At 40.5% G+C, this 26,316-nt stretch overlaps 1 protein-coding gene across 2 annotated transcripts in view; it reads left to right on the top strand.

The window, feature by feature from the left end:
• pla2g4ab (phospholipase A2, group IVAb (cytosolic, calcium-dependent)) overlaps positions 1 to 26,316 on the top strand; it is a 66,573-nt gene that overhangs the window by 15,752 nt on the left and 24,505 nt on the right. For both annotated transcript variants that reach the window (XM_017722443.2, XM_037537863.1), the window contains 7 exons: positions 1,814 to 1,962; positions 2,100 to 2,213; positions 2,482 to 2,519; positions 3,591 to 3,735; positions 18,351 to 18,487; positions 18,700 to 18,922; positions 22,105 to 22,219. In XM_017722443.2, the coding sequence (XP_017577932.1) occupies positions 1,814 to 1,962; positions 2,100 to 2,213; positions 2,482 to 2,519; positions 3,591 to 3,735; positions 18,351 to 18,487; positions 18,700 to 18,922; positions 22,105 to 22,219 (921 nt within the window). The remainder of the gene's footprint in view (positions 1 to 1,813; positions 1,963 to 2,099; positions 2,214 to 2,481; positions 2,520 to 3,590; positions 3,736 to 18,350; positions 18,488 to 18,699; positions 18,923 to 22,104; positions 22,220 to 26,316) is intronic.

The following is a 26,316-nucleotide window of genomic DNA, read 5'->3' as shown; positions in this document are numbered from 1 at the left end:
TTAATAGAACACGTGTTTTATGATGAAAGCCAAAAATCTCAGACGCTGTTTGTGTTATTTTATAGAAGTAATGTTTACAGAGCAGATCACTGAAGAGACGCCGTCTGTTTATAGTTTATAGCCCAGATTTGGGGAAAAACGGGTCGACTTTCAGTAGAAAAACAAACTGAGTTCAGCTTCTTTTATTATAAGGGTTTAAAATGACATCACCATCTGTTTGCCTGGAAAGAAGAGTTACAGCCTCATATGACACCCAGCTTCTGAATGTAGCTTATGAAATATGAAAGTTATGAAGAACATGACGAATTGCGTTTTGGAACCACTGGTGGTTCTCCAAGGAGTTAAAGAGGTTAAAGCCCCCCAGCATTGGACTGTGGACCTGTGGAACTGTGGAAGTGATGGAGCTCTGTCCAGTACCATCAGGATAAGTTGGAGTGGATTTTGTGATCCATCCAACTAATCATCCAGCATCAATAACTGACCTCATTAATGATCTTGTGGCTTAACACAATCAAATCTGCACTGCAATGTTCCAACATCTGGTGTAAAGCCTTCCCAGAAGAGTGGAGCACTGCAGCAAAGGGGGACAGACTTCCTATTAATACCCTTGATTTCAGAAGAAATGGTGTATAAGCTTCATCAGTTATCATTGCACAATCTGCAGGCCTAGATCATCAAACATCCTCCTCAGAGTTCAAGATGTGTATAATCTCAAAGACTTTCTTATGTGGCGCCTCACACTGCATGACACTTTACTTCTAAAAATAGAAAACTGTCAATAAGCTTACTTGTTAGCTATGTTAGCTTTATTGCTGCGGTGCAAAACTAAAGAACTGAAGGACTTTGTTCACCAAACATGTCTTGGCTGATGTTTTGGGGTGAGGGGGAGATTTAAATAGTACATTATTAGAAAATAAACTATATTGCCAAAAGTATTCACTCACCCATCCAAATAATTGAATTCAGGTGTTCCAGTCACATCCATGGTGACAGGTGTATGAAACCAAGCCCCTAGACCTGCAGACTGCTTCTACAAACATTAGTGAAAGAATGGGTCACTCTCAGGAGCTCAGTAAATTCCAGCGTGGTACCGTGATCGGATGCCACCAGTCCAGTTGTAAAATTTGCTGTCACTGGACTCTAGAGCAGTGGAGACGTGTTCTCTGGAGTGACCAATCACGCTTCTCCATCTGGAAATCCGATGGACGAGTCTGTTTTTTTTTTTCATGAGTTGGACTCGTCCCCTTAGTTCCAGTGAAAGGAACTCTTAATATTTCAGCTCCAAGAGATTTTGAAAAATTTCATGCTCCCAACTTTGTGGGAACAGTTTGAGGACGGCCCCTTCCTGTTCCAACATGACTGCACACCAATGCACAAAGCAAGCTCCATAAAGACATGGATGAGAGAGTTTGGTGTGGAAGAACTTGACTGGCCTGCAGAGTCCTGACCTCAACCTGATAAAACACCTTTGGGATGAATTAGAGTGGAGACTGCAAGCCAGGCCTTCTCGTCCAACATCAGTGTCTGGCCTCACAAATGTGCTTCTGGAAGAATGGACAAAAATTCCCATAAACGCACTCCTAAAGCTGGTAGAAAGCCTTTCCAGAAGAGTTGAAGCTGTTATAGCTGCAAAGGATGGGCCGACATCATATTAAACCCTATGGATTAAGAATGGAATATCACTCAAGTTCATATGTGTGTGAAGCCAGACGAGTGAATACTTTTGGCGATATAGTGTATCTCATGTAGCTGAATAGAGCGTGAGAAAGCCTGCCTGTCCATTCAGTGTTACTAAACATGTTTATGTTTCTAGTGGACACTCCAGACCCCTATGTGGAACTATTCATTCCTACGGCTCCTGAGAGCAGGAAGAGAACCCGGCACATAGATAATGACATTAACCCAGAGTGGAATGAGAGCTTTGAATTCATACTGGACCCCAACCAGGACAACGTTCTGGAGGTAGCCGTTAACGGTTTTGTTAAAAGTCTCATAGATTCATTTTCATCCAATGTTCTTGTCTGACAACTAATAAGTACGTAACACTTCCTGAATTTGAACAGTTTATCTAATATATGCTGGTGTTGGGATGTTTTCAGTTGACATTGATGGACGCTAATTATGTGATGGACGAGACGCTGGGGTCAGCATCGTATAACATTTCCAAACTCAAAGTGGGACAAACAGACCTGGTGCCATTTCTCATAGGAAAGGTAAGAACCTTCACGAGCAATGGAATCATTTTTCTTTCTCTCTATTTCTTTTTCTTTTGTTCTTCTTTGCTTGCTTCCCTTCTTTGTTCATTGCACTTGTATGTGGGAATTGTTGGCCAAAGCCAATATCTAATAGTTTTCATGTTTACTTAATACACTACTTAATAATACACTACTATATATATATATATATATATATATATATATATATATATATATATATATATATATATATACTAATAGTGAATCATTTGTGTTGTTCCTACAGGCGACCAATGTGTACTTAGAGCTGAGTCTGGAGGTGTGGTACGTGTCCCTGTGAACGTGACAGTGTTGTCAAAGCCGTGCAGTGCAGTGCCAGTACAGTGTTTGTTTTTGGTCTTTGACTGGAATGCCATTGTAGTCATTGATATAACAAGAGGAGGAACCCCCCTTCACACCCCCTCTGTGTTGTATTTTTTGGCACCTATGGTAATGCTGCGTCATTACGGTTGGAATGTTTTTGAATCTCAGACTAGTGATAAACGCCAGGGGTGCAGGTCAGTGAGTAAGGCCTGTGACGGATGTGACCAGCACCTCTGTCGGAGCAGATACGTTCCACCCTGGGGCATTTCTCAGACTCAGCCAGTCTGACATCACTGACCTGTCAAGCTAATGACTGAGGTGGCACCATGAAATACTCAAAGAGGTCAAAAGAAATAGTTGGGCAAAAAATCAGATTTTACCCAAAATGTAGTCAGTCTGTCCAGATATATTTCCGAAGTTTGCTTCTTAATTCTTGCATTGGAGCTACAAGGCTATGTCCATTTTTAGAGATAAAAGGCACATCATGCATGCGATTTAAGACATATAAGGCTTTAGGCATCCAGTTTGCACAGTGCTGATAGGTGAGGTACAAGTTTCCATGACGTATATGCTACATATAGCCTCATAGCTCATGTGAAAAACTAAAAAAGCAACTTGAGACACCGAACATGTCTTGACTGATTAACCACATTTAGGGTAGAGGCGAAACTGTCACAGAACTATTCCTTTGGTATAATGAATAAGATGAATGATGGAATGTATTTAGATGGTACGTGTGAGTGATAGTACACAAACAGTAAGCAAGCTCTCGTGTGAAAGCCAGCCACCATGTGTGTGTTATTTCTTATATATAAACCTCAATGGCCCTCTAGTCTAAACCCATCCCATATGAATAAGTAGTGGCATTTTCTCAATACCACAAGTGAAGCCCAGCGAGCCATAATAGGAGGCCCCTGTCTGATCTACAGGCCTGTCTATCAAAACACACATAACATTGCAATGTCCTGTACAATATATCCTGAAAAAAAATCTCATCTCACTTGTGTGTGGTCTGTCTGTGACTCTTCCTAGCTCTGCCATGGACTTGCGCTTCAGCCTGGCGCTGTGCGACAAGGAGAAGCTGTACAGGCAGCGGCGGAGAGAGAGAGTCATGCTGGGCATTAAGAAGCTGCTGGACATGGAGAAGCCTCGCTTTCTGCCTTCTGCCCCCCATGAGGTACAGCGCACTGTAGATCTTGAGGTCTGCAAGGATGTCTAGTGACAGGAAAGTTTAAATTTGGACCTGAACAGACGTATCTGATTGGGATTCTTCAGTCAAGTCCCGTTGCTTTTGCTCAGACATATACTTTTCACTGAAGTCCACTTACATTTGTGTGGTTTTATATAATAAAAATAGTCTTTTCTGCAGTTATACATTTTCTTGTCCTTTAGAATGACAGTTTTTTACAATTGCTTAAGCATTTTGTGAGTTTGGACTGTGCCGTCAACATGGCGGTGGTAGTATGAGGGAAGACTGATTGAAGGAGGGGGGAACTCTGAGAACTTGGGCTGGAGTTCTGGGCAGCTTCTGTCCGTAGCTAGAAGGCCAGACCCCCTCATAGCTGTAATAGGAAAGATGTAGGACTGAGGAACAGGAGGAGATGGGGTGGTGGTGGGGATTGCGAACACTTTGTCACGGCAGTGGAAGGTGAGGGTGTTAGATATAGAGGTTAGATATAGAGTTTTGCTGCGTCTTGCAGAGTACGATGTTTACATGACCATTTAAGTAATCGGATAACTGCAAAAATCTGATTATAGGTTTATTGAGTGCATATATACGCACTCACTGTAACATCATTCAGTATATCCAGTTCATGAATGTATTTTAATAGAATACAGAACATAAACACAGCAAAAACATTTGTGGAGACAATAAAGATAGCAGGAGTAAAAAAACTCACCTGGTTCTTCAAGGGTTCTTTAGTAAAGAAAATGATTCTTTACCTTATTCATGATTAAAGGGGGGCGGCACGGTGGCGTGGTGGGTAGTGCTGTCGCCTCACAGTGAGGAAGGCCTGGGTTCGTTTCCCCGACCGGGCGGCCAGGGTCCTCTCTGTGTGGAGTTTGCGTGTTCTCCCCGTGTCTGTGTGGGTTTCCTCCAGGTTGTCCGGTTTCCTCCCACTGTCCGAAGACATGCAGTCAGGCCAATTGGACATGCTAAATTGCCCCTGTGTGTGAGTGACTGTCTGTGTCTGTCTGTCTGCCCTGTGATGGACTGGCAACCTGTCCAGGGTGTATCCTGCCTTCCGCCCGAAGACTGCTGGGATAGGCTCCTGCATCCCCCTGCGACCCTGATGGAGAAGCGGCTTAGAAAATGAATGGATGGATGGATGGATGATTAAAGGGTTCTTTGCATCATAGAAATGTTCTTTAGCTTAATGGAGAATATGTTGTAGATGGTTTTTAGCATATAGCACCAAACAGAGTTCTTCTGTTGTGATGATGTCAAGTTTGACAATAGAAGAACCTTTTCTGGTGCTTGTACCGTGCCCTCTGCTACCCTGGGCTCAGGAAGGACACTGGAGGCAGGGCTCAGCGTTGCAGCAGTTATTCTACTTTTTCACTCCAAACACAAACCAAAGCTACACTGGCCACTTTTCAGTAATTCTAATTCTTTGGTGAAACAAAGCTGAAGTCAGTTTACCAGCTGCTTAATCAAATTTTCCCCTTCAACCTTAAATGGAGCAGCAGTTCCATTCTGGCGCTTCAGGTGTCAGAAGTGCCAGACTAGTTAAGGTGGAACAGGAAAGTTAGCTAGCTAGCTACCGAAACATTAGCATGTTTTTAGTGATTTTTTATGCTTGTTATGAAGAAAATGACTAATAATACGTTGAAATGGTATTAATGGTATTAGATAATATAATAGTTATTTTAATTTTTAACTAGGAACATTCCCACATTTGTGGGTTTCTTTGGTCACATGTGCTCCGTCTTGCTGGTTTTTCTTTTTTCTCATACCTCTTTGTTTGGAGTCTCTGAAAAACCTCAGTTTGGAGGGTCATGTAGCCCCAACACTTCACCCCACCCCTCTATTTCAACAAAAATCAGGACACCCTACCTCTAGACACTGAGGGCTCAGTGGTAGGGGCGAGGGGTGAAAGGGGACTGGGGTGAAGGATGGTGAGTGAACTGAAATAATTCACAAACTTATAGTCATGATTATCTGTGATATTGAAGCACTAACTTCAGTGTATCGCTGCTGTCATGAGAAAACCTTGTATCTCCATTTTTGTCATTTTCTGGTTTTTGCTATTTGAAAAAGCCTGTTGTTCTTTACATTGTGTGTAAATTTCATGATGAATGGAAAAAACGGCCCCAAATAACTTGGAAAAAATTCTGGTTCCAATGACTTACACTAAAAGTAAAGTAGGTTTTTTCCTTCTCCTGTAAAGTTACTATTTTGGAGATACGAGGTTTTCTTCTGACAACAGTGATATAATGGCAGATACAAGTCCTTAAAGCTACTTGTTCATGAGGTAATCCACCTTTTACAGTCGCAGGTAAATGTAGACTAGCACGTGACTGCGAGTAAACATATAACATTCACGTGTACAGTGCAGTAAGAGTCATGACGTATGGCGGTTCTGTAGAGCGTGCTGAACACGATGCCTACTGGCTTCTTTCCAGTTAAAATGCTGCCTAACGAGAGAGGTAACTCTGAAGGCAGTCACTAATTAGGCAGCTGCCTCTAGAATGGAACACACTAATAGCGTATAATATCGCATAAACAGCCAAAGTAGGGCGTGTTAAAAAATACAAGCTGGGAATTCAGAAGTAAACATACAATTATGTCTCATTTTAAAATTAGTATATGTAAACAAAGGTATCGGATCTCTTTCATTAAGTCTTGAATGAATTGAGCCTGGCATGTGCTCTACAGAACCGCCATACGTTATAACTCTTATTGTGCTGTACACGTGATATATGTTTACTCACAGTCACGTGCTAGTCTACATTTACCTGTAAAAGCTGGATTACCTCATGAACAAGTAGCTTTAAGGACTTGTATCTGCCATTATATCACTCTTGTCAGAAGAAAACCTTGTATCTCCAAAATAGTAACTTTACAGGAGAAGGAAAAAACCTACTTTACTTTTAATGTAAGTCAATGGAACCTGAATTTTTTACAAGTTGTTTTGGGCTGTTTGTTTTGCATCCATTCATCATGAAATTAACACACAATGTAAAGAACAACAGGCTTTTTTATTATTATATCAAATTATATCAAAAACTGGAAAAATGATAAAAATGGAGATACAAGGTTTTCTCATGACAGCAGCAATACACTGAAGTTAGTGCTTCAATATCACAGATAATCATGACTATAAGTTTGTGAATCATTTTCAGTTCACTCACCATCCTTCACCAGTTTAATGCTTAGGCCCAGTCCCATTTCACCCCTCGCCCCTACCACTGAGCCCTTAGCCCTCTGTTTTGCACGTTCACGTATGGCGGTGGGATGTCCTGATTTTTGTTGAGATAGAGGAGTAGGGTGAAGTGTTGGGGCTATATGACCCTCCAAACTGAGGTTTTTCAGAGACTCCAATCAGAGAGATATCAGAAAAAAACAAAAACCAACAAGACGGAGCTCAAGAGACCAAAGAAATAGTCTGGCAGTTTTGACGCCTGAAGTGCCAGAATGTAGCTGCTGCACCATTTAAGGTGGAACGGGAAAATTTGAACAAGAATCTGGTGAATATCTGACTTCAGCTTTGTATCACTGAAGAATTAGGGGTGGGTGATAATAAATAATTGCCCCCCTCTTTGAAGGCGTATGATGCCCTAAATGTAACTAAGGCCCAGCAGTGAGGTGCTGAACTTTCCCCTCCTCTGCTGTCACTGCAGACGGGCCGGGTCGCCTACAGAGCAGCGCTAGTAGCTGTTAATGAAGGTTTTTTTTATTTTTTTATTTGAGGGTCCCATTTTGTAGGGAAGATTTCAACCACAACCCCTTGTAAGTTCCAAGGTGTTAAGGTGACACTCGAAATCAAGGGGTAGGGGTAAAAAGAAGAAATGGGATTGGCTAACCAACTTTATTACTCACAGTTTAGGCAGAATGATCCCACAATGCAGCATCACGTCACTTCCATTCCCGACCCTAATTGAAGAGTCGATGTGTTTTTTACTTGCGTTAGCTTAACATTATAAATGCAGCCTGTCTGGTCACAACAGACAAGCAAAGTGCCTAAATCTAACCACAGGAACGATGTCCAGTGACCTACAAACTCAAATGTGCTAAATAAGTTAAACAAATGCAGCAATCAACACAGTCAGGACAGAAAACATGAAGTAACTCGTGTTTGTAGCCACACTCGGCAGAAATGACCACGTGTTTTCAAAATTGAAGCAATGGAAATGTCGGCCGCTGAACAGCATTATGGGATTGCCTTTGGTGGGAAGGAACATGTGAGTACACCTTCAAATTTGGTCAAGAAAAGATACCTTAGAACAGAGGTCACTAATAGGCGGGTCGCGGTCTGTGTCCGGACCCAGATGCTGTCCTCTGCAGACCTGGACCTGTAATAAACTCATTTAATTTTGACAGGGTGGTCCTGTTTTAATTGGCATAGCTTTTCGAGCCTTTACGATAGCTTTAGCACCCGGGAGACTCAGACCAATCGCATGCGCTGTAAATATCACACGTGATGCTACTCAGCCAATCAGATCTGTGCATTAGGATGACCACTGAGACTCGAGTGAGTGACGCCACACAGGGGAGAAGAAAGTGGTGACATCCTGTACAAATAACGATAATGCGTGGCCACGACTTAGTAAGCCATGATCTCGCCTTACTAAGTCATGGCCATGACTTAATCTTCTCATTTCCATGCCTTATTCAGTCATGGCCACGACTTAATCTTCTCATTCCCATGCTTTACTAAGTCATGGCCGCGACTTAATCTTCTCATTCCCATGCCTTACTAAGTCATGGACATGACTTAATCTTCTCATTCCCATGACTTACTAAGTCATGACCGCAACTTAATCTTCTTATTCCCATGCCTTACTAAGTCATGGCCATGACTTAATCTTCTCATTCCCACGCCGTACTAAGTTGTGGCCACACATTAGGATCTTGTTCCCACGCGTTAATAAGGCGTGGCGACGCATGATGTCACCAGTGGGGCTCCGTACTGAACTGGACTTTATTTGATCTGATATTCAGTTGTTGACTGTATAAGATGCTGATATTCCTACTAGGCTGCATCAGTGAACCGTATATGGCACTGAATCTTGACCAAGTGATTTTCCGGATATTTACTATTTTCTCTCACTGGACCTTATTGAATTTTAATTAAACACCCCTGCCTTAGAGTACATGCTGACTTTGGAATGGGACAGAGTCTGTGTGCAAGTGCTGCCTTAAAATACTGCCTAATTGGACGGCTGCCTCCCAAATTGACCGCACCATATATGTCCACATGCATCCATACACTCTCTAGTTAGTGAATTCAGCTAATATTAAACGATCCCATTGCTGACACGGACATTTAATTGTGCACATACAGCTTGTATAATCTCCATTGAAAAGAACTGTTTAACAGAGCTGCTCTGGAGCAGCTGCACATGAGCCTTGCCTAAGGTTACCATGCCTAATGCTGAGTGTCAGCTAGCGGAGTCTAAAGCCCCCCCAGCACTGGGCTGTGAAGCCCTGGGACTGGGTTCTCTAGAGTAATGGAGCTCCATCCAACACCTTTGGGATGAGTTGGATGAGTTGGAGTGGTGTTTGCAATCAAGGTCTAATCATCCCACATCACTAATGCTCTTCTGTCAGAGTGCAATCAAATCTTCACAGCAAGTTAGTATTAAACAGCATCTAATATAATGCCTTTACTGCAGCAGAACAGGACAAACTCCATATTAATACCTTTTCAGAAATACACCCTTCACCCTCAGAAGAAATGTTAGATAAGCAAACAGTTTCTGCTTGGGGCCCATTGTGTGTCCTAAATGGTTACATACTGTTCATTGCTGTCAACTGAGCCGCGAAATAATAAATATGTTATTGTTCAAAACTTATGAGCTCTGTACATGATGTTAAGTAGCTGACCCAAACAAAGCCACGAGCCCTTATTTATGCAAGGTGGCTGTGGCGCAATGGCTCACGTCCAGAAATGAAACAGACCTTGCTGGGTGTGTCAGGGTTTTCTATAGTATTCTATCACAGTTCAGAAGACACACCCCCACACCCCCCTGTGTCTGGTGATGGAAAGAAAGTCCAGTGTGGTGTGAGGAGGGCCATTTAAGGATAGGTGTAGAATAGTGAACAGTAAAGCTTAGGGCAGAATTTCATAGTCTTAAAAAAACCCAAGGGAGTTTCTAACAGAGTGAGATAAGCAGTTTCACAATCTTTCTTGGCACGGTTTAAATGCTTGCGCTGACCTACAAGGGAGCTGTTCTGTTTTCAGGATGTCTGCGGTAGCTGGGTTATGCAAGAGGTTGGATGTTTGGCCACCCAGTGGATGTTGTCAGGGTTAACTCGACTGACATTAGCAGATTTACACACTTGACCTTTGCAATGGTGTGGAAACCTGAGCTCTGGTTTTTGCTATTTGAATGTGTTGCAGTTGGCTCCTGGGCTCCTCCTGTGGGCACAAGGTTCAGGTCTGATGGCTCTGTTTGCAGTTTGATGTCGTCTTTGTGTCTAGAGCCATGAACTGTTATAAAAATAAGATGTGAAGACATTGCCTTAAATCACATATAGTTTGTGTGGATGCTTTCATCGATGAAGGGTTTTTTTAAGTAAAAGTTTGAGCAGCCCGATGTTATATTTCATATCATGAAAATCTGTGAAAGTTTGAGATATGTGAATTTCGGCACAAGCGATACTTTAACTGTGATCAGATTTTCATTTATGTCACAACAGTAGATGATGTGAACCCAGTAAAACAAATAACATACGACCAAAAAAAAATGTCCAAAAAATGTGGGATGCTGTGCAGAATGTAAATTAAAATGAAATGATGTGCAGATCATTTAAACCATATTTTAAAATGAAATTACGACAACAGATCAAATGATGAAACTGAGAAATGTTATTGTTTTTAGAAAAATATAGGCCCGTTTTGAATTTGATGCCATCAATGCATTCCAAAAAAGTTGGGACGGGGGCCTGTTTACCACTGTGTTTGATCACCTCTTCTTTTAACAACACTCTGTTCACGATTGGCCCCTCCCAGTCCTGTCCATGTGTTCGTGTTTTGGTTTAGCCCATGTGTGTTTGTTTTGGTTTTGTAACTCCTCCAATGATTGTTTGCACCCGTCCCTCGTTTTCCCTGTTATTTAAGCCCTGTGTTTGGCCCTTGTGTTTGCCGGTCTTTGTATGAATGTATCGGTCTTTGTTGTATGTCCTTGCCCTGTTTGAATCTGTTTATAGTTTGTCATGTCTGAACCCCGATCTGTCTGTATTGGCTCTTTGACCCTGGACTGTTTTGACCACGACCCTGGATTTGCCCTTAATAAAAGTTGCTTACCTCCGCACATGCTCATCGCTCCGTGTTACACTCTGTAAGTATTTGGGAACTGAGGAGACACTGCTGTAGTTTTGAAAGTGAAAAGTTTTCCTGTTCTTGTTTGATCCACAGTTCGGGGGCTCATTTGTCTTATTTTTTTTATTTCATAATGTGCCAAAGGTTTTCAGTGGGTGACAGGTCTGGACTGCAGACAGTCCAGTTTACTGCCCAGACCCTTGTAATACAAAGCAATGCTGTTGTAATACATGCAGAATGAGGTTTGATATTGTTTTTCTGAAATAAACAAGGCCTTCCCTGAAAAAGACGTCGTCTGGATGGCAGCATATGTTGCCAAAACATGTATATATCGTTCACAGATGTGCACGTCACCCATGCCATGGGCACTAATGCCCCCTAAACCAGCATGAATATTGGCTTTAGAACTATGTACTGATAACAAGCTGAATGGTCTTTAGCTCGGAGGACAGTGTCCATGATTTCCAAAAAAAATTTCAAATGTTAATTTGACAGGACACTTTTTCATTTCCCCTCAGTCCATTTTAAAAGCGTAAAAAAGCCAGCAAATACTAGATTTCTCCAGAATCTCTGAATCTTTTAATGATCATATGACCTGTAGACGATGAAAAGCAAAAGTTATCTGGTATTTTATGTTGAGAAACGTTATTCCTGAATTGCTGCACTCTTTGATCATGCACTTTCACAGAGTGGTGAACCCCTCCTCATCTTTACTTCTGAAAGCCTCTCTGAGATGCTATTTTTAACCCAGTCATGTTACTGACCTGTAACCAATTAACCACTAGGTGTTCTTTAGCATTACACAACCTTTGTTGCCTCCATCCCAACTTTTTTGGAACATGTTGTTGGCATTAAATTCAATAAACAATACAATTTCTCAGTTTCAACATTTGATATTTTGTCTTTATACTATTTTCAATTAAATATGGGGTTTAAATGATCTGCACATAATTGCATTTTGTTTTTATTTCCATTTTACACAGCGTACCAACTTTTTTGGAAATGGGGTTGTAAAGAATTATATAGTTTTCATTTATTTATTGAACAAAGTGATCAAACATTAAATATCTTTGTTGGCAAACGCTTGTGAACCTACTTTAAGTAACTGTATGACCCCCTTGCCAGCATTGACTTCCTGTTCCTGGCTCCTGTAACTGTGGATTAGCCTTGTACAGTGATTTGGCTGTACCTTCTTACAGACTTCTTACAGAAGTCAGGTCTGAGGGCCTGCCACAGCATTTCTAATGGATTACGTCTGGACTTTGACTCAGCTGTTCCAAAATGTAAAATTACCTCTGCTTTAACTGATCATTGTATTCCACCTTCTGATGAGGTTCAGTTGACGGATGGGTGTCCAAACATTCACCTGTAAGATTTCTTGATTCAGTCCATAATGCACAGCTCCATCAAATGTTGGCAAGCCGGTCCAGTAGCAGCAAAGCTACTGTGTTTCACAGCTGGCATGAGGTTCTTACGCTGGAATACAGTGTTTGGTTTCTGTCAAACTTATCGTTTCTCATTTAAGCCAAAAACATCTGTTTTCACTTTATAATCCAGATTATTTCAGTGGTCTTGTGGCTAATCCAGGTGGCCTTTAAGAAACTTTAAACAGGTAGCAGTGTTTTTTTTTCTGAAGAGTAGTGGATTTCTTGAAGATGTCATGCCATACACACTATCCTTGTTCGGTGTTTGCCTTTGTGCATGGTGGACTCATGGATACTGATATTAGCCAGAGTAAGAGAGGCCTGTGGATCCATAAATTACCCTTGTTTTTTGTAGTTTCCCCGTAATACTATATTGTGCTGTCCAAAGAAAAGCCTGTATCTGCAAAATGGTAACTTTACAGGAGATGGCAAATACATTCTCAACTTTCAATGTAAGTTAATGTAAAAAGGTTTTATTTTAAGTGGGTTTGGCGCGTGGCATGGTGGCGTGGTGGGTAGTATTGTCGCCTCACAGCAAGAAGGGCCTGGGTTTGACTCCCTGGCTGGACGACCAGAGTCCTTTGAGTGTGGAGTTTGCATGTTCTCAACGTGTCTGCATGGGTTTCCCCCCATAGTGCCCTGCGATGCACTAGTGACCTGTCCAGGGTGTCCTACCTTTTGTCCAATGACAGGTGGGTTAGGCTACAGCAACCCCTGCGACCCAGAAGGAGAAGCAGCTTAGAAGGTGTGTGTGTGTGTGTGTGTGTGTGTGTGTGTGTGTGTGTGTGTGTGTGTGTGTGTGTGTGATTTTGGAGCATTTCTATTGGTCTATTCATCATGACATTTTTGACGCAATGTAAATGGCAACCACTGTGTTCAAATAACGTAGAAAACTAAAAATGAACAAAAATGGAGACACATGTTTTCTTCAGAGAGCGAACAACAGAGTCATTTCTGTTGGATTACCACTCTTGGGAATGGTAGCACCGCCCGACAGTGGATCGGTGACGTCCAGGGCTCATGAGCTTTCAAGCAGCACTGTAGATGGAAGTTTTACAATTAAATGATTTATTTAAGTTCCAGCCCAAATTCAGTTTTAAGTAAAAGGTCGTGACATTGTGATCTCCAGATTGACACTGGATATTTGGTTTCATGAGGACTTTGCAATTCACTCTCGTAACTTGGAAAACCCACTTTTGTAGAGATTTGTGAGATATTTTGAGCTTATTAAACCACTTATTATTTGCATTTGGGACTTTTGTCGACTTTTACAAGATGATAGCCACCCCGACTTATCATTCTGACCTGACTCTGACTCACTTTCTTATACAGATATGTATCTGTCATGCCCCTCCTGTTTATGTACAGCATGCCTTTGAACCAACTGCAGAGGTGCACAGTGCACTCTTAAGATGATTCTGCATTTGAAGAGTATAGCTGCCTGTGAATGTGTGCATGTGTGTGTGTGTTATGCCTGACTGTAAAAAATGTTTGCTGACTCAACTCAGTCAAGTCATCTTTTTGCTTTGACTCAGTTAAGTTGTAAGAACATAACCTGTTAAGTTTATTGAGGTGGTTGGTCAGTGTAGTGGGTAACACCTCTGCCTTCTACGCTGTAGACTGGGGTTCAATCCCCACCTGGGCAAACACCCTACACTATACCAATAAGGGTCCTTGGGCAAGACTCCTAACACCACCTTGGCCTACCTGTGTAAAATGATCACATTGTAAGTCGCTCTGGATAAGAGCGTCAGCCAAATGCTGTAAATGTATTGAACTTAACATTTTGTTAACTTAAGTTCTTAACTTAAAGTTTTGTTCACACAACAACCTGGAAGTGCTCAACTAATTATTTCAAGTGAAGTGGACTTACAGAAATTAATTTTGTCAACTTAAATCAAATTGGTAGAACTTTTTTCAATTTTCCCAACAATGCGGCAAGTTTTTTCAACATACTTTATCAAGCTGCATTGGTCTAATTTAAGCAACAGTTCATATAATAGTTCAAATAATAATAAAACAGTTCAAATAATTAACAGTTCAAATCAGCTTGCTGAAAAATTACTCAGATGAGAAATATACTTTGGTTTGGTATCCAAAACCTTTTTATTAACAATTTGCAATAATATTTCCATTAGTTAGCTGTGCCAAATGCCATAAACGTAAATACAAAAATATATATATGGCTTTTTGAACATAATTTCAAGTCAGAAACCTTGGCCACTGTGTCCATATGATTTTAGCTTTGCAACATATTAATAACCATGTGTTAATGTGAACTGAAGAGCAAGTGCCAGAAAACAGAAAAATACACTATATGGTTAAAAGTATTGGGACACCTTCTCATTTACAGTTTCTTACTAAATTAAGGGTACTAAAAGAGTTTATGCTGCTTGTGTTGGAGTAACTGTCTCTACTGTCCATGGAAGACTTTCTACTACATTTTGGAACATTGTTGTGAGGAGTTGGTTGGATTCAGTGACAGAGAGCAAAATCATCACACCACCTCATCTCCAACTCCCCAGCTCATTCATGAAGTACTGAATGGAGCATTACCACTACAGAGAACACAGTTCCACTGCTCCCCAGCTAAATGTTGGGGGCTTTATAGCACTCTAGCCCATGCCTGGCATTAGGCATGGTGCCAATAGGTGCATGTTTTTTTTTCTGCTCCAGAGAGTCCTATTCTGTTGGCAACACAGATGTTCAATTGCACACATTCTGCTTGTCTAATCCCTACAGAAAAGTATTGCCAATAGAATAGGACTCTCTGAAGAAGATACAGCATTGAGCTGTGGAACTGTGTTCTATGGAATGACAGTGCTCTGTCCAATACTTTTGGGATGAGTTGGGGATGATTAGGTGGGGTGGTGATCATCCAACATCCTAACCTGAGCAACACTCGTTGCTGAATGCAATCAAATCCTCAAACCAACACTCCAAAATCTAGTAGAAAGCCTTCTCTGTACAGTAGAGACAAGTTACTACAACACAAGCAGCATATAGTCTTTAATATCCTTGACTTGGGAAAAAATGAATAAATAGCTGTCCTGACACTTCAATCCATATAGTGTAGCATAAGTGTTTTTTCCACTTGTGACCAAAGAAGACAAATTAATCTTGAAATACTGAACACACCTACAATTTACCATGGGACCAAAACTAGGAATTCGAACTCTGGTTTGTACAAGAACAATCTTAATCTGTTTCAAAACAAAAACTGTATCCTCTTATAATGTACATATTAACCAAACATGCAAAGATGCAGAAGATTATTCAGGATCTTTTGTTTTTAAATTTATTGCATACTGCAAAACACAAATAATGAATATGCCAAGAAGACAGATTTGTCTTGGATAACCCTTTGTTACAAAACAGCTAGAAAAATAATAAATAAAAAAGAATAAATAAAAAGGTTGCAGTACCTGATAAATACTCTCTAGTACCAACAAGCATACTCTCTAACTCAGTAATTTATTCTTGAGTGTGTGTACTCAAGCAGTGCAGAGCAGGCCCATCAAGTTCATAAACGCATTTGGTACATCACCAAGTTTACAAAGGACAACATGCTCTTCCATGACCAGCACCACATCACTGTAGATTGCTGGGAGGGGTTCCTTCACATCCTCTACTACTGCAAGGATTCCAATGGTCATTCCTTTGATGACATCATCTTCTCGATCAGTGGGCTTTATAAAAACAGAAACTGCACATTTAGAAGTTGCTTATATAGGCAAAAAAGTCTTATGTTTAGTACAGATTTCTGGAATGTATGTTTGTGTATTTGATGTTTGTTAATAACACCTTTAGAGGGCAGCGGTGAGTGCTGTTTGTGTATCTGATGTTTGTTATTAACACCTTTAAAGGGCAGCGGTGAGTGCTGTTTGTGTATCTGATGTTTGTTATTAACACCTTTAGAGGGCAGCGGTGAGTGCTGTTTGTGTATCTGATGTTTGTTATTAACACCTTTAAAGGGCAGCGGTGAGTGCTGTTTGTGTATCTGATGTTTGTTATTAACACCTTTAGAGGGCAGCGGTGAGTGATGTTTGTGTATCTGATGTTTGTTAATAACACCTTTAGAGGGCAGCAGTGAGTGATGTTTGTTTATCTGATGTTTGTTATTAACACCTTTAGAGGGCAGCAGTGAGTATTGTTTGTGTATTTGAGCTTGGGTTGCTTTAAAATGAACAAAAACTATTCCATTTCCCATTTTAAAGTACATAAATATAATTCAGTTGCAAGATAATATATGATGTAGCTCAAATCCCCACACATCTCTTCTGAAACCTTGCTGTTAGCTTAGATGTCAAATCTTAAACATCATGTTTTTAATCCTGGCTGGCAGCTTTTCTGCTTTTGCTGTCTGTATTTGATGTCCTTCAGAGTTTCTAGCAAATGTCTTGTGACATCAGTAATGTTAATATATGTTAATGTATAAAATCCTTGAAATCACACCACAGTTTGTTAAAATGAAATGGTGCAGTTGCTCACAGGCATGTCGAGACTGAATGTTCATAAGACAGTAAAGGTTTGGCATCGTCCGGTTTGTGATTAGATTAGATATTATGTTGGAGGACCTGTAAAAAGTTCAATCAACGTTTCTTTTACAACTTGCAAGATAAAGTTGGCACCTCTTCAATTTAGCCATCCTGAGAACTTTAATAACTGAAGGGAAGGAGCTTAGTAGCTGATTCCGATAGTTTAGGACACATCATACCATCATGAAGTGAAACATACAGGACAAAAATGATATTCGTCTGCCAAAGGAAGTGGAAAAGCAGTACAGTGATCCATATTCCATACTGTAGTATCTTATCAATATTAATGACAATGTGTGCAGTTATAATACTCTATATTTCCAAAACTATTAACTCACCCATCCAAATCATTTAATTCAGGCGTTCCAATCACTTCCATGGCCACAGGAGCATAAAACCAAGCACCTAGTCCTGCAGACTGCTTCTACAAACATTAGTGAAAGAATGGGTCTCTCTCAGGAGCTCAGTGAATTCCAGCGTGGTACCGTGATCGGACGCCACCTATGCAACAAGTCCAGTCGTGAAATTTCCTCAATACTAAATATTCCACAGTCACCTGTCAGTGGTATTATAACAAAGTGGAAGCGATTGGGAACGACAGCAACTCAGCGTGGGATCAGCGAATGCTGAGGTGTATAGTGCGAAGAGGTTGCCGACTTTCTGCAGAGTCAATCGCTACAGACCTCCAAACTTCATGTGGTCTTCAGATCAGCTCAAGAACAACGTAGAGAGCTTCATGGAATGGGTTTCCGTGGCCGAGCAGCTGCGTCCAAGTCTTACATCACCAAGCACAATGCAAAGTGTGGAATGCAGTGGTGTAAAGTGCTGCCACTGGACTCTACAGCAGTGGAGACATGTTCTCTGGAGTGACCAATCATGCTTCTCCGTCTGGCAATCCAATGGATGGGTCTGGGTTTGCCGGTTGGCAGGAGAACAGTACTTGTCTCACTGCATTGTGCCAAGTGTAAAGTTTGGTGGAGGGGGGATTATGGTGTAGGGCTGTTTCTCAGGAGTTGGGCTCGGCCCCTTAGTTCCAGTGAAAGGAACTCTTAATGCTTCAGCACTCCCACTTTCATTATATTTAATAGATATTTTTTGGAATAATGTCACAGTTTAACAGCTTTCTTGGTATTTCATTGTTGGCTTTACATAAATACATTTTTTAGGAAGTTAATCATTATTAGTAATATAGTCAGTTTAAAAAGTGTATTATTTGTTCAGTAACACAAAATCTTTGCAGTGCATGCTGAACAAATGCCCGAACTCACTTGACATGTTGTCAGAACTCGAGTGAAAGCTGAAATCCAGGAAGTGATGCAATGTGAATGTGTGTCTGCACAGGTTCCTGTGATTGCTGTAGTAGGATCAGGCGGTGGCTTCAGGGCGATGGTCGCGTTCTCAGGGGTCATGAAGGCTCTGTATGAGTCAGGAGTTCTGGACTGTGCCACTTACGTCGCCGGTCTCTCTGGATCCACCTGGTACGCTGACATTGCATTACATTGATGTCTTGCACCAGAAAAGATCTTGTTAAAGGAACAATCTCTGCGGACAGTGAAATTAAGTGCACACAGAATGACACAAGTCTACATTTTGTCCATCAGTCCATCTGTCCAGTTAATTAGCCCTCTCTCCCTTGTGGTTCCATAGGCCTTTCACAGCTTTCTACCTCCCTCTCTGCCCTCTCTGCCAGGTATATGTCCACATTGTACTCTCACCCTGAGTTCCCCAAGCAGGGACCCGAGCAGATCAACAAGGAGCTGATGAAGAGTGTGAGCAGCAACCCTCTGCGACTGCTTCTGCCCCAGCACATCACCAACTACGTACAAGCTCTGTGGAGCAAAAAAGCCGGAGGACAACCCGTCACATTCACCGATATCTTTGGAATGCTGATCGGAGAGACTCTCATTCCTGCTGTAAGTATGACAGTTCATGCCAAATCAAGGATTCAGTAAAGGTTTCTCTTGAAGTCCATGCATTTGTTTGTAATACACTAATTTTATATTAAACATCCAGCAAAGTTTGGATGAAATAAACCTTAATAATACACAGCTTGCAAAAAAACTGATGACCAGACCTGTCCTGATATTCTGATGAGCCCACATGATTGACATCTCTCAGCCTGTTTCGCCACTGAAGCAGAATTAAGCACAGCAACACAAGATGAGGGAGAAATGAGTGAAACAGGCTCCACATATGCAGGTTGTGTTGTGTTTGCTGTTTCTCTAATACATTAAACGCATTGTCCATCTTTCATATGCCAACGTTTTAAAGAAGGGAAGCCTCTTATTCACTTTACTGCTGTGTGTGCATCAATTTTGACTGGTTAAATGAAGACACAGTTGGAGAGGCAGAGAGATGAAGCAATAGAACACAGCTGTGATGTTATTGCCGATAACTCACTCCTTGAGTGTTCTGCTGCTTTAATACAACAGTTAAATAAATACAGTAAGAAATGAATAAACTGGGCCGTGAACGCGGCGTTTAATATGTTTTAATGTTTAGTTCCTTCCTCCAAATTATAGCTCCTTACAAGCAGCTTGTTGCTACGTCAGAATAATGAGCACCACCCACTTGCTGCACAGCTGGCAGTTCGTTCTCCAGCTCCTTACACTAAATTCCCAAACTGTCATCACCACTGAGCAGCTTTTCAGTTGGCAGCTGTGACAGAAGAACAACTAAACAACCTGGAATCAGCCAGAAATGAACCCAACACCATTCGTCAAATGTTGTCTGATCTTCAGAGTCTGACCAAATCAGACTAAGCCATAAAACTGCCGCAATATCAGTTTTGTCTTTTTTGCCAGATCAGTATTAATGTTGTTTTGTTCCAGCCAGTCTGTAAAGCTTCTTACAGCCCATTTAGTTTGGCGAATGGTACTTACTTCATTTCTGGCTGATTCCAGGTTGTTTAGCTGTTCTTCTGTCACAGCTGCCGACTGAAAAGCTGCTCAGTGGTGACGACAGTTTGAGAATTTAGTGTCATCTCATCTTCAGAGTCTGAACAAATCAACTGTCGGTCAGATGTGATCTTGAAAGTGTCCATTTTCTGTTTGTGGCAAAGTAAGAAGTAAAAACGTTCAAATGGCTTGAGCATCTCATACAGCTGTCAAAGTTATAGCTTAGCAACAGCGTCTCAGCGGAGTGATACAGCGTTTGTTAGAATCAGTTTGCGTGGCCGGAACCAACTGTTGTATGAAGTTTGATAGCTCAGTTATGTTTGTTAGGTTAATTTTCTTTTGGTCATTAACTTTGGTACGATATAATTCTTAGGCATGGATGTAAAGGAACACAGTTTTGTTAACCCATATCAGCTATGTGGTTGGTAAGGACACTGCATATGTATGCATGACCCAAGATTAGAGCTGCCCAGCTTACATCATGGGAGAAGAATTTAGGCATATTGGGCATTTAATGGGCGCCTGAAGGTTGTTCACAACACATACTTTGTATATGTGCATGATGGGACCACAAGAGCAAGATCAACCTACACAACAAGAAAACACAGACAGTTCCTTATGGCCCCACATGTAGGCCCACACTTCAACTGCATAGTGTCATATACTGAATTTTACTGCTTTAACTGCTTAAAATTGTAAGCTTATAACATACAACCCCAATTCCAATGAAGTTGGGACGTTGTGTAAAACATAAATAAAAACAGAATACAATGATTTCCAAATCCTTTTTAACCTACATTCAATTGAATACACTGCAAAGACAAGATATTTAATGTTCAAATGGATAAACTGTTTTTTGCAAATATTCACTCATTTTGAATTTGATGCCTTCAACATGTTCCAGAGAAGTTGGGACAGGGCCACAGAAGACTGGGAAAGTTGAGGAACAGTTTAAGAACATTTCTCAATGTGCAATTGCAAGGAATTTAGGGATTTAGGGATTTCATCATCTACAGTCCATAATATCAAAAGATTCAGAGAATCTGGAGAAATCTCTGCAAGTAAGCAGCAAGGCAGAAAACCAACATTGTATGCCTCTGACCTTCGATCCCTCAGGCGGCACTGCATTAAAAACCCACATCATTCTGTAATGAATATTACCACATGGGCTCAGGAACACTTCAGAAAACCACTGTCAGTGAACACTGAATGTTGTACATCAAGCAAGAATAGGAAAGAATTCACCCACAAAGCTTCAACAATTGGTGTCCTCAGTTCCCAAACGCTTATTGAGTGTTGTTAAAAGGAAAGGTGATGTAACACAGTGGTAAACATGCCCCTGTCCCAACTTCTTTGGAACGTGTTGCAGGCATCAAATTCAAAATGAGTGAATATTTCCAAAAAACATAAGTTTATGCGTTTGAACATTAAATATCTTGTCTTTGTAGTGTGTTCAATTGAATATAGGTTGAAAAGGAATTGCAAATCATCGTATTCTGTTTTTATTTATGTTTTACACAACGTCCCAACTTCATTGGATTTGGGGTTGTACTAAAGTTTATTGTTTACTAACTACAGGGACTTCAATGCAAACTGGTTGAGCTATTCATAAGTTATAGAAGTGTGTAATAACACTTTGGGCGTACTGGTGGATTCTGGGTTTAAGGTGCTCCCACTACTGTCACAGACACTGTCAAAGAAACAGGATGTTATTGAGTAGCTGCAAATGAGCCTAAGGCCACCATGCCCAATGCCATCAGCTAGAAGGGTATAAAGCACCTCCCACTCACCCCTCAATCTGCATTCTCTGGACTGATGGATAGAGATCTATCTAGTACCATTTGGATGAGTGGAGTTTCTGATCCAGACCTAACCAGCATCAGTAGCTGACCTCACTAATGCCCTTGTGGCTGAGCGCAATCAAATTCTCACAGCAGTGTTCCCACATGTAGTGTAAAGCATTGCCAGAAGAGTAGAGGCTGTTACTGCAGTAAAGGGGGGCACTCTATTAATACCCTTGATATCAGAAGAAGCGTTAAATTAGCATATGTCTACAAACTTTTGGACACTTTACATTTTAATTTCCTAGTAGTAAGTAAATGAACCATAGTAGCTACTCTTAAGATTTATAGCCAGTTTTGCAGTTCAATATGAGTGTGAATGTGTGGTGATGGCTGCTTCTGCTTGGTTCTATACAGAGAATGGACTCTAAGCTGAGTGAGCTACAGGAGAAGATAAATGAAGCCCAGTCTCCGATGCCTCTCTTCACCTGCCTGCATGTCAAACCTGATGTTTCTGAGCTTATGTTTGCTGGTAAGCACGTATGTGTGTCTGTGGGTGATGGTTATGGCTTGGTATGCAGACAGCAGGTGTTTAAAATGCCTTTGCCTTCGCTTTGTAGATTTGAGGAGCAGATGTAAACAAGTGCACATTCTGGGACTTATTATGAATAAACGGTTGATTTCTGATTATATTGACCTGATACTTGCACTTGAAACTGATACCCATTGATACATTTTCATAAACCATGACTAATAAACCTACAAATTATGGATCATTAAAGAAAATGTTTATTATTTTAATATTTTACAACAAAATATTAGAACATATTTGGTATATTCATTATGCTACCACAGAAAATTTTATCACAGTTTATATATGTATCTTGTACCTCCAAAATGGTAATTTTACAGAAAAAGGAACCTATTTTACTTTAAATGTTAGTCAATGGAACCAGAATTTTCAACTCATTTTGAGTCATTTCTTTTGGGCCTATATATATATATATATATATATGAAGACAAATACACAAATCAGTTTACGGCACGGCATTTCTGATATTTTATTTCTCACCACGGGTGTTGTTAAGGCTGGACCTTTGGGCTTTCAGTCCTGAATATTCAGAAGCCCCAAACAGGCTGTCTAGCCTAGAATTATTCCTATGGTGCGCTTTCCTTAACCAGCCTCTCACTTTAAATGTTACATCACAGCAAACCAAGTACCCAACAGCCACTCCACTGAACCGCTGAACCCCCTCTGACATCACACTGAGCCTGAAGTCACTGTGGAGTGAAGGCCTGGAGAGGGAGAGGCAAGATAGTTGAGTGCTGTCACTGTTATTTGTTCCCTCACTGGTTCTAACGTCGAGCGCTAGAACCCTTCACTCTTTAACACTGCACTACACTACAGTACAGTAATGCTCATTTCTGCTATTGTTCTATTGGATATGCAGTGTTATCACCAAGCTAACAGTGGTGAACATTTACCTTCCCATGTTAGGCTAAACACTGATAGCACTTTGAAGTCTGTCACTTTGTACATTGCAGTGTTTCAGTAAATCCTTTAGCAAATATATATATATATGTGTATATATATATATATATATATATATATATATATATATATATATATATATATATATATATATGTATGTGTGTGTGTATATATATATATATATATATATATATATTTTTTTTTTTTTTTTTTTTTTTTAAATAGGTTCTGAATAAATAATGGTTTTATTTCTGACACTTTGTCCTTCTGAACTGGAAAGACTGGACCAGCAACATTTCAGCGGCACTTAATCTCAAATAAATCAAACAAGGGAGACCTGAAGGGATCAGTGAAGTATGTGAACCTCCCAGTTGTTCTTATTTTAGTTCAGGCATTGTTATTGTAAGTCCTGAAGAAAAGCACAGCTCTGTGTGCAGGTGCCTCTGTCATCTTCTACAGAAATTACTGTACTGTAGTGTAGTTTAGGGTTACAGAGTGAAGGGTTCTAGCGCTTGACGTTAGAACCAGTGAGGGAACAAATTACAATCACAGCACTCGACTATCTCGCCTCTCCCTCTCCAGGCCTTCACTCCACAGTGACTTCACGCTCACATAAAATACTGAAAATCTCAGGATGTAAATAAACTCCGTATTTGTCTTTATGCTCTCCAAGCTGGGACTGACTACTTTGTCACTGACAGTATAACATGTTATTAACACCACTTATAATGCATTATATTAACAATTCATAATGTATAATAAACATGGCTATGAAGAGTAATTCAGTGTAAGTCATTTTTATGAAGATTTATAACCATGTTTATAATGCCTTATGAATGCATTGTAACATGTTATAAATGTTTATAGATGCTTACAAACGTGACATTCATAGAAGGTGTTACCTATATTTCATTAAAATACAGAAAGTTGCTTAGTTGTAGAAAATATGTAGTGATGACTCTTAAGGTGACACACTGAATTCCAGACGTTGGGACACATTTACTTCAAAACAATGAGACCTAACTGCTGACCTGGTGGCCATGAGGGACAGAGATGCAATCTCACTTCCTGCTCTAAGTTAATGTTCTGCCTATGGGCATGGAAACATGGGTTGTATATATTGTATATATTTAGCTTTTTACTATCTGGGTTAATGCCTTGAGTTTAAATAGATAATCCTTGTGCGTAATCCTTGTGAACATCTGAGGTCTGAATACTGACTGCTATTTCTTAACGTTATACTGTGGGACTGTAAATAAAACATTTATCCATCCATCCATCCATCCATTTTCTAAGCCGCTTCTCCGTCAGGGTCGCGGGGAGATGCTGGAGCCTATCCCAGCAGTCTTCGGGCGGAAGGCAGGATACACCCTGGACAGGTCACCAGTCCATCGCAGATAAAACATTTAATTCTATAATAAATTACTAATAAGAAGCAGACACTTCAGCGCAGTATCCCAGCCTCACCTAAACGGTCCGCTAAGAGTACGTAAATCTGAAAATATCTAATGCCGATAACATTTCATACGTATTGTAGATGCTATACCAGTCTATATCAGTGATTTCGACATTGCTGTGCGTCCCTACGCCAGCAGGAATTAGCCTTACTGTACTGTAGTGTAGTAACTACAGATATCATCAGATATGTTAAAAATATCAGCTAAATCTGAAAATATGTCCAATGCTGATAACATGTTATGTACATTTTAGACACTATACCAGTCTATATCAGTAATTTTGACATCATTGTCCATTCCTACTATACATACTTAGGCATAGTGCACATTCAATAAAGATTAGCATTACTAAATGGGGGGCAGTCGTGGGCTGGAGGTCAGGGAACCAGCCTTGCGACCAGCAGGTCGCAGATCCCCTGAGCCAACAGTCTGTGACTGAGGTGCCCTTGAGCAAGACACTTAACCCCCAACTGCTCCCTGGGCGCTGTGGATAGGGCTGCCCACTGCTCTGGGCACGTGTGCTTACCGCCCCCTAGTGTGTGTCTTCACTAGTGTGTATGTGGTGTTTCACTGCATGGATGGGTTAGATTGCAGAAGTGAAATTTCCCCATGGTGGGACTAAAAAGGGTCACTTAATATAATAAAAATATAATAATATAATAAAGTAGGATAATGTAACTGCTTTGCCATCATTAGCTACATAAAACCAAATTGGCACTTACTGAACAGACATGTTTTAAAGCTGTTTCTAATATGCACTCAAAATTAACAGTCCTTAACAATGTCAACAAAAATGGAAATATTTACAATTGTATGCTATATTATTATATTATTATATTATTATTATTGGAATGACTTAATTGATACTAGTTGAAGGCTTACTAAGTGGCTGCTTCTCTGACTCTTATATATACTAAAGTTCACCTCCTGTTTAAATGGCTTACATCCAGTGATCTCTGGAAAAGCGTCAGCTTCATGGTAATTGGCAGTGTCAAGGGGAATGTCGACTGTATGTAATAACATAAACGAGGCTGGTAACACTTTCTATGAATTTCATGTCTATAAGCATCTATAAATACATTTATACCATATAATGCATTATAAACATGGCTATAAACATTTATATAAATTAACTACTCTTCACAGCCACATTTATTATGCATTATCAGTTGTTAACATAATGCATTATAAGCAGTGGTAATAATATGTTATATTGCCAGTGCCAAAGAAGTCAGTCCCAGCTTGTAGACTGTAAAGTGAAGACAAATACACAAATTAATTTACGGCATGGAATTTCTGATAGTTTATTTCTCACCACGGTGTTGTTAAGGATTATTCCTATGATGCCTTTTCCTTAACCAGCACTCTGACACCACACTGAGCCTGAAGTCACTGTGGAGTGAAGGCCTGAAGAGGGAGAGGCGAGATAGTCGAGTGCTGTCATTGTAATTTGTTCCCTCACTGGTTCTAACGTCAAGCTCTAGAACCCTTCACTTCTTTCTCACTCATAATATTGGAGGGGCCTTTAGTACAGTGTGCCTCACTTTACTAAGAGTGGCTAAATACAACTTACAAGCTCTCATAACATGTTATTAACACTACTTATAATGCATTAAGTTTTTTGGTGAGGACATTAAAAGGTTAAACCCTCACTTTACTAAGAGCTGCCAAATACAACTT

This window comes from Pygocentrus nattereri, chromosome 4 (assembly GCF_015220715.1).
Source record: "Pygocentrus nattereri isolate fPygNat1 chromosome 4, fPygNat1.pri, whole genome shotgun sequence".
Classification (NCBI taxonomy): Eukaryota; Metazoa; Chordata; class Actinopteri; order Characiformes; family Serrasalmidae; genus Pygocentrus; species Pygocentrus nattereri.
The sequence above is the reverse complement of the archived record's forward strand: the minus strand, read 5'-3'. Positions and strand labels throughout refer to the sequence as shown.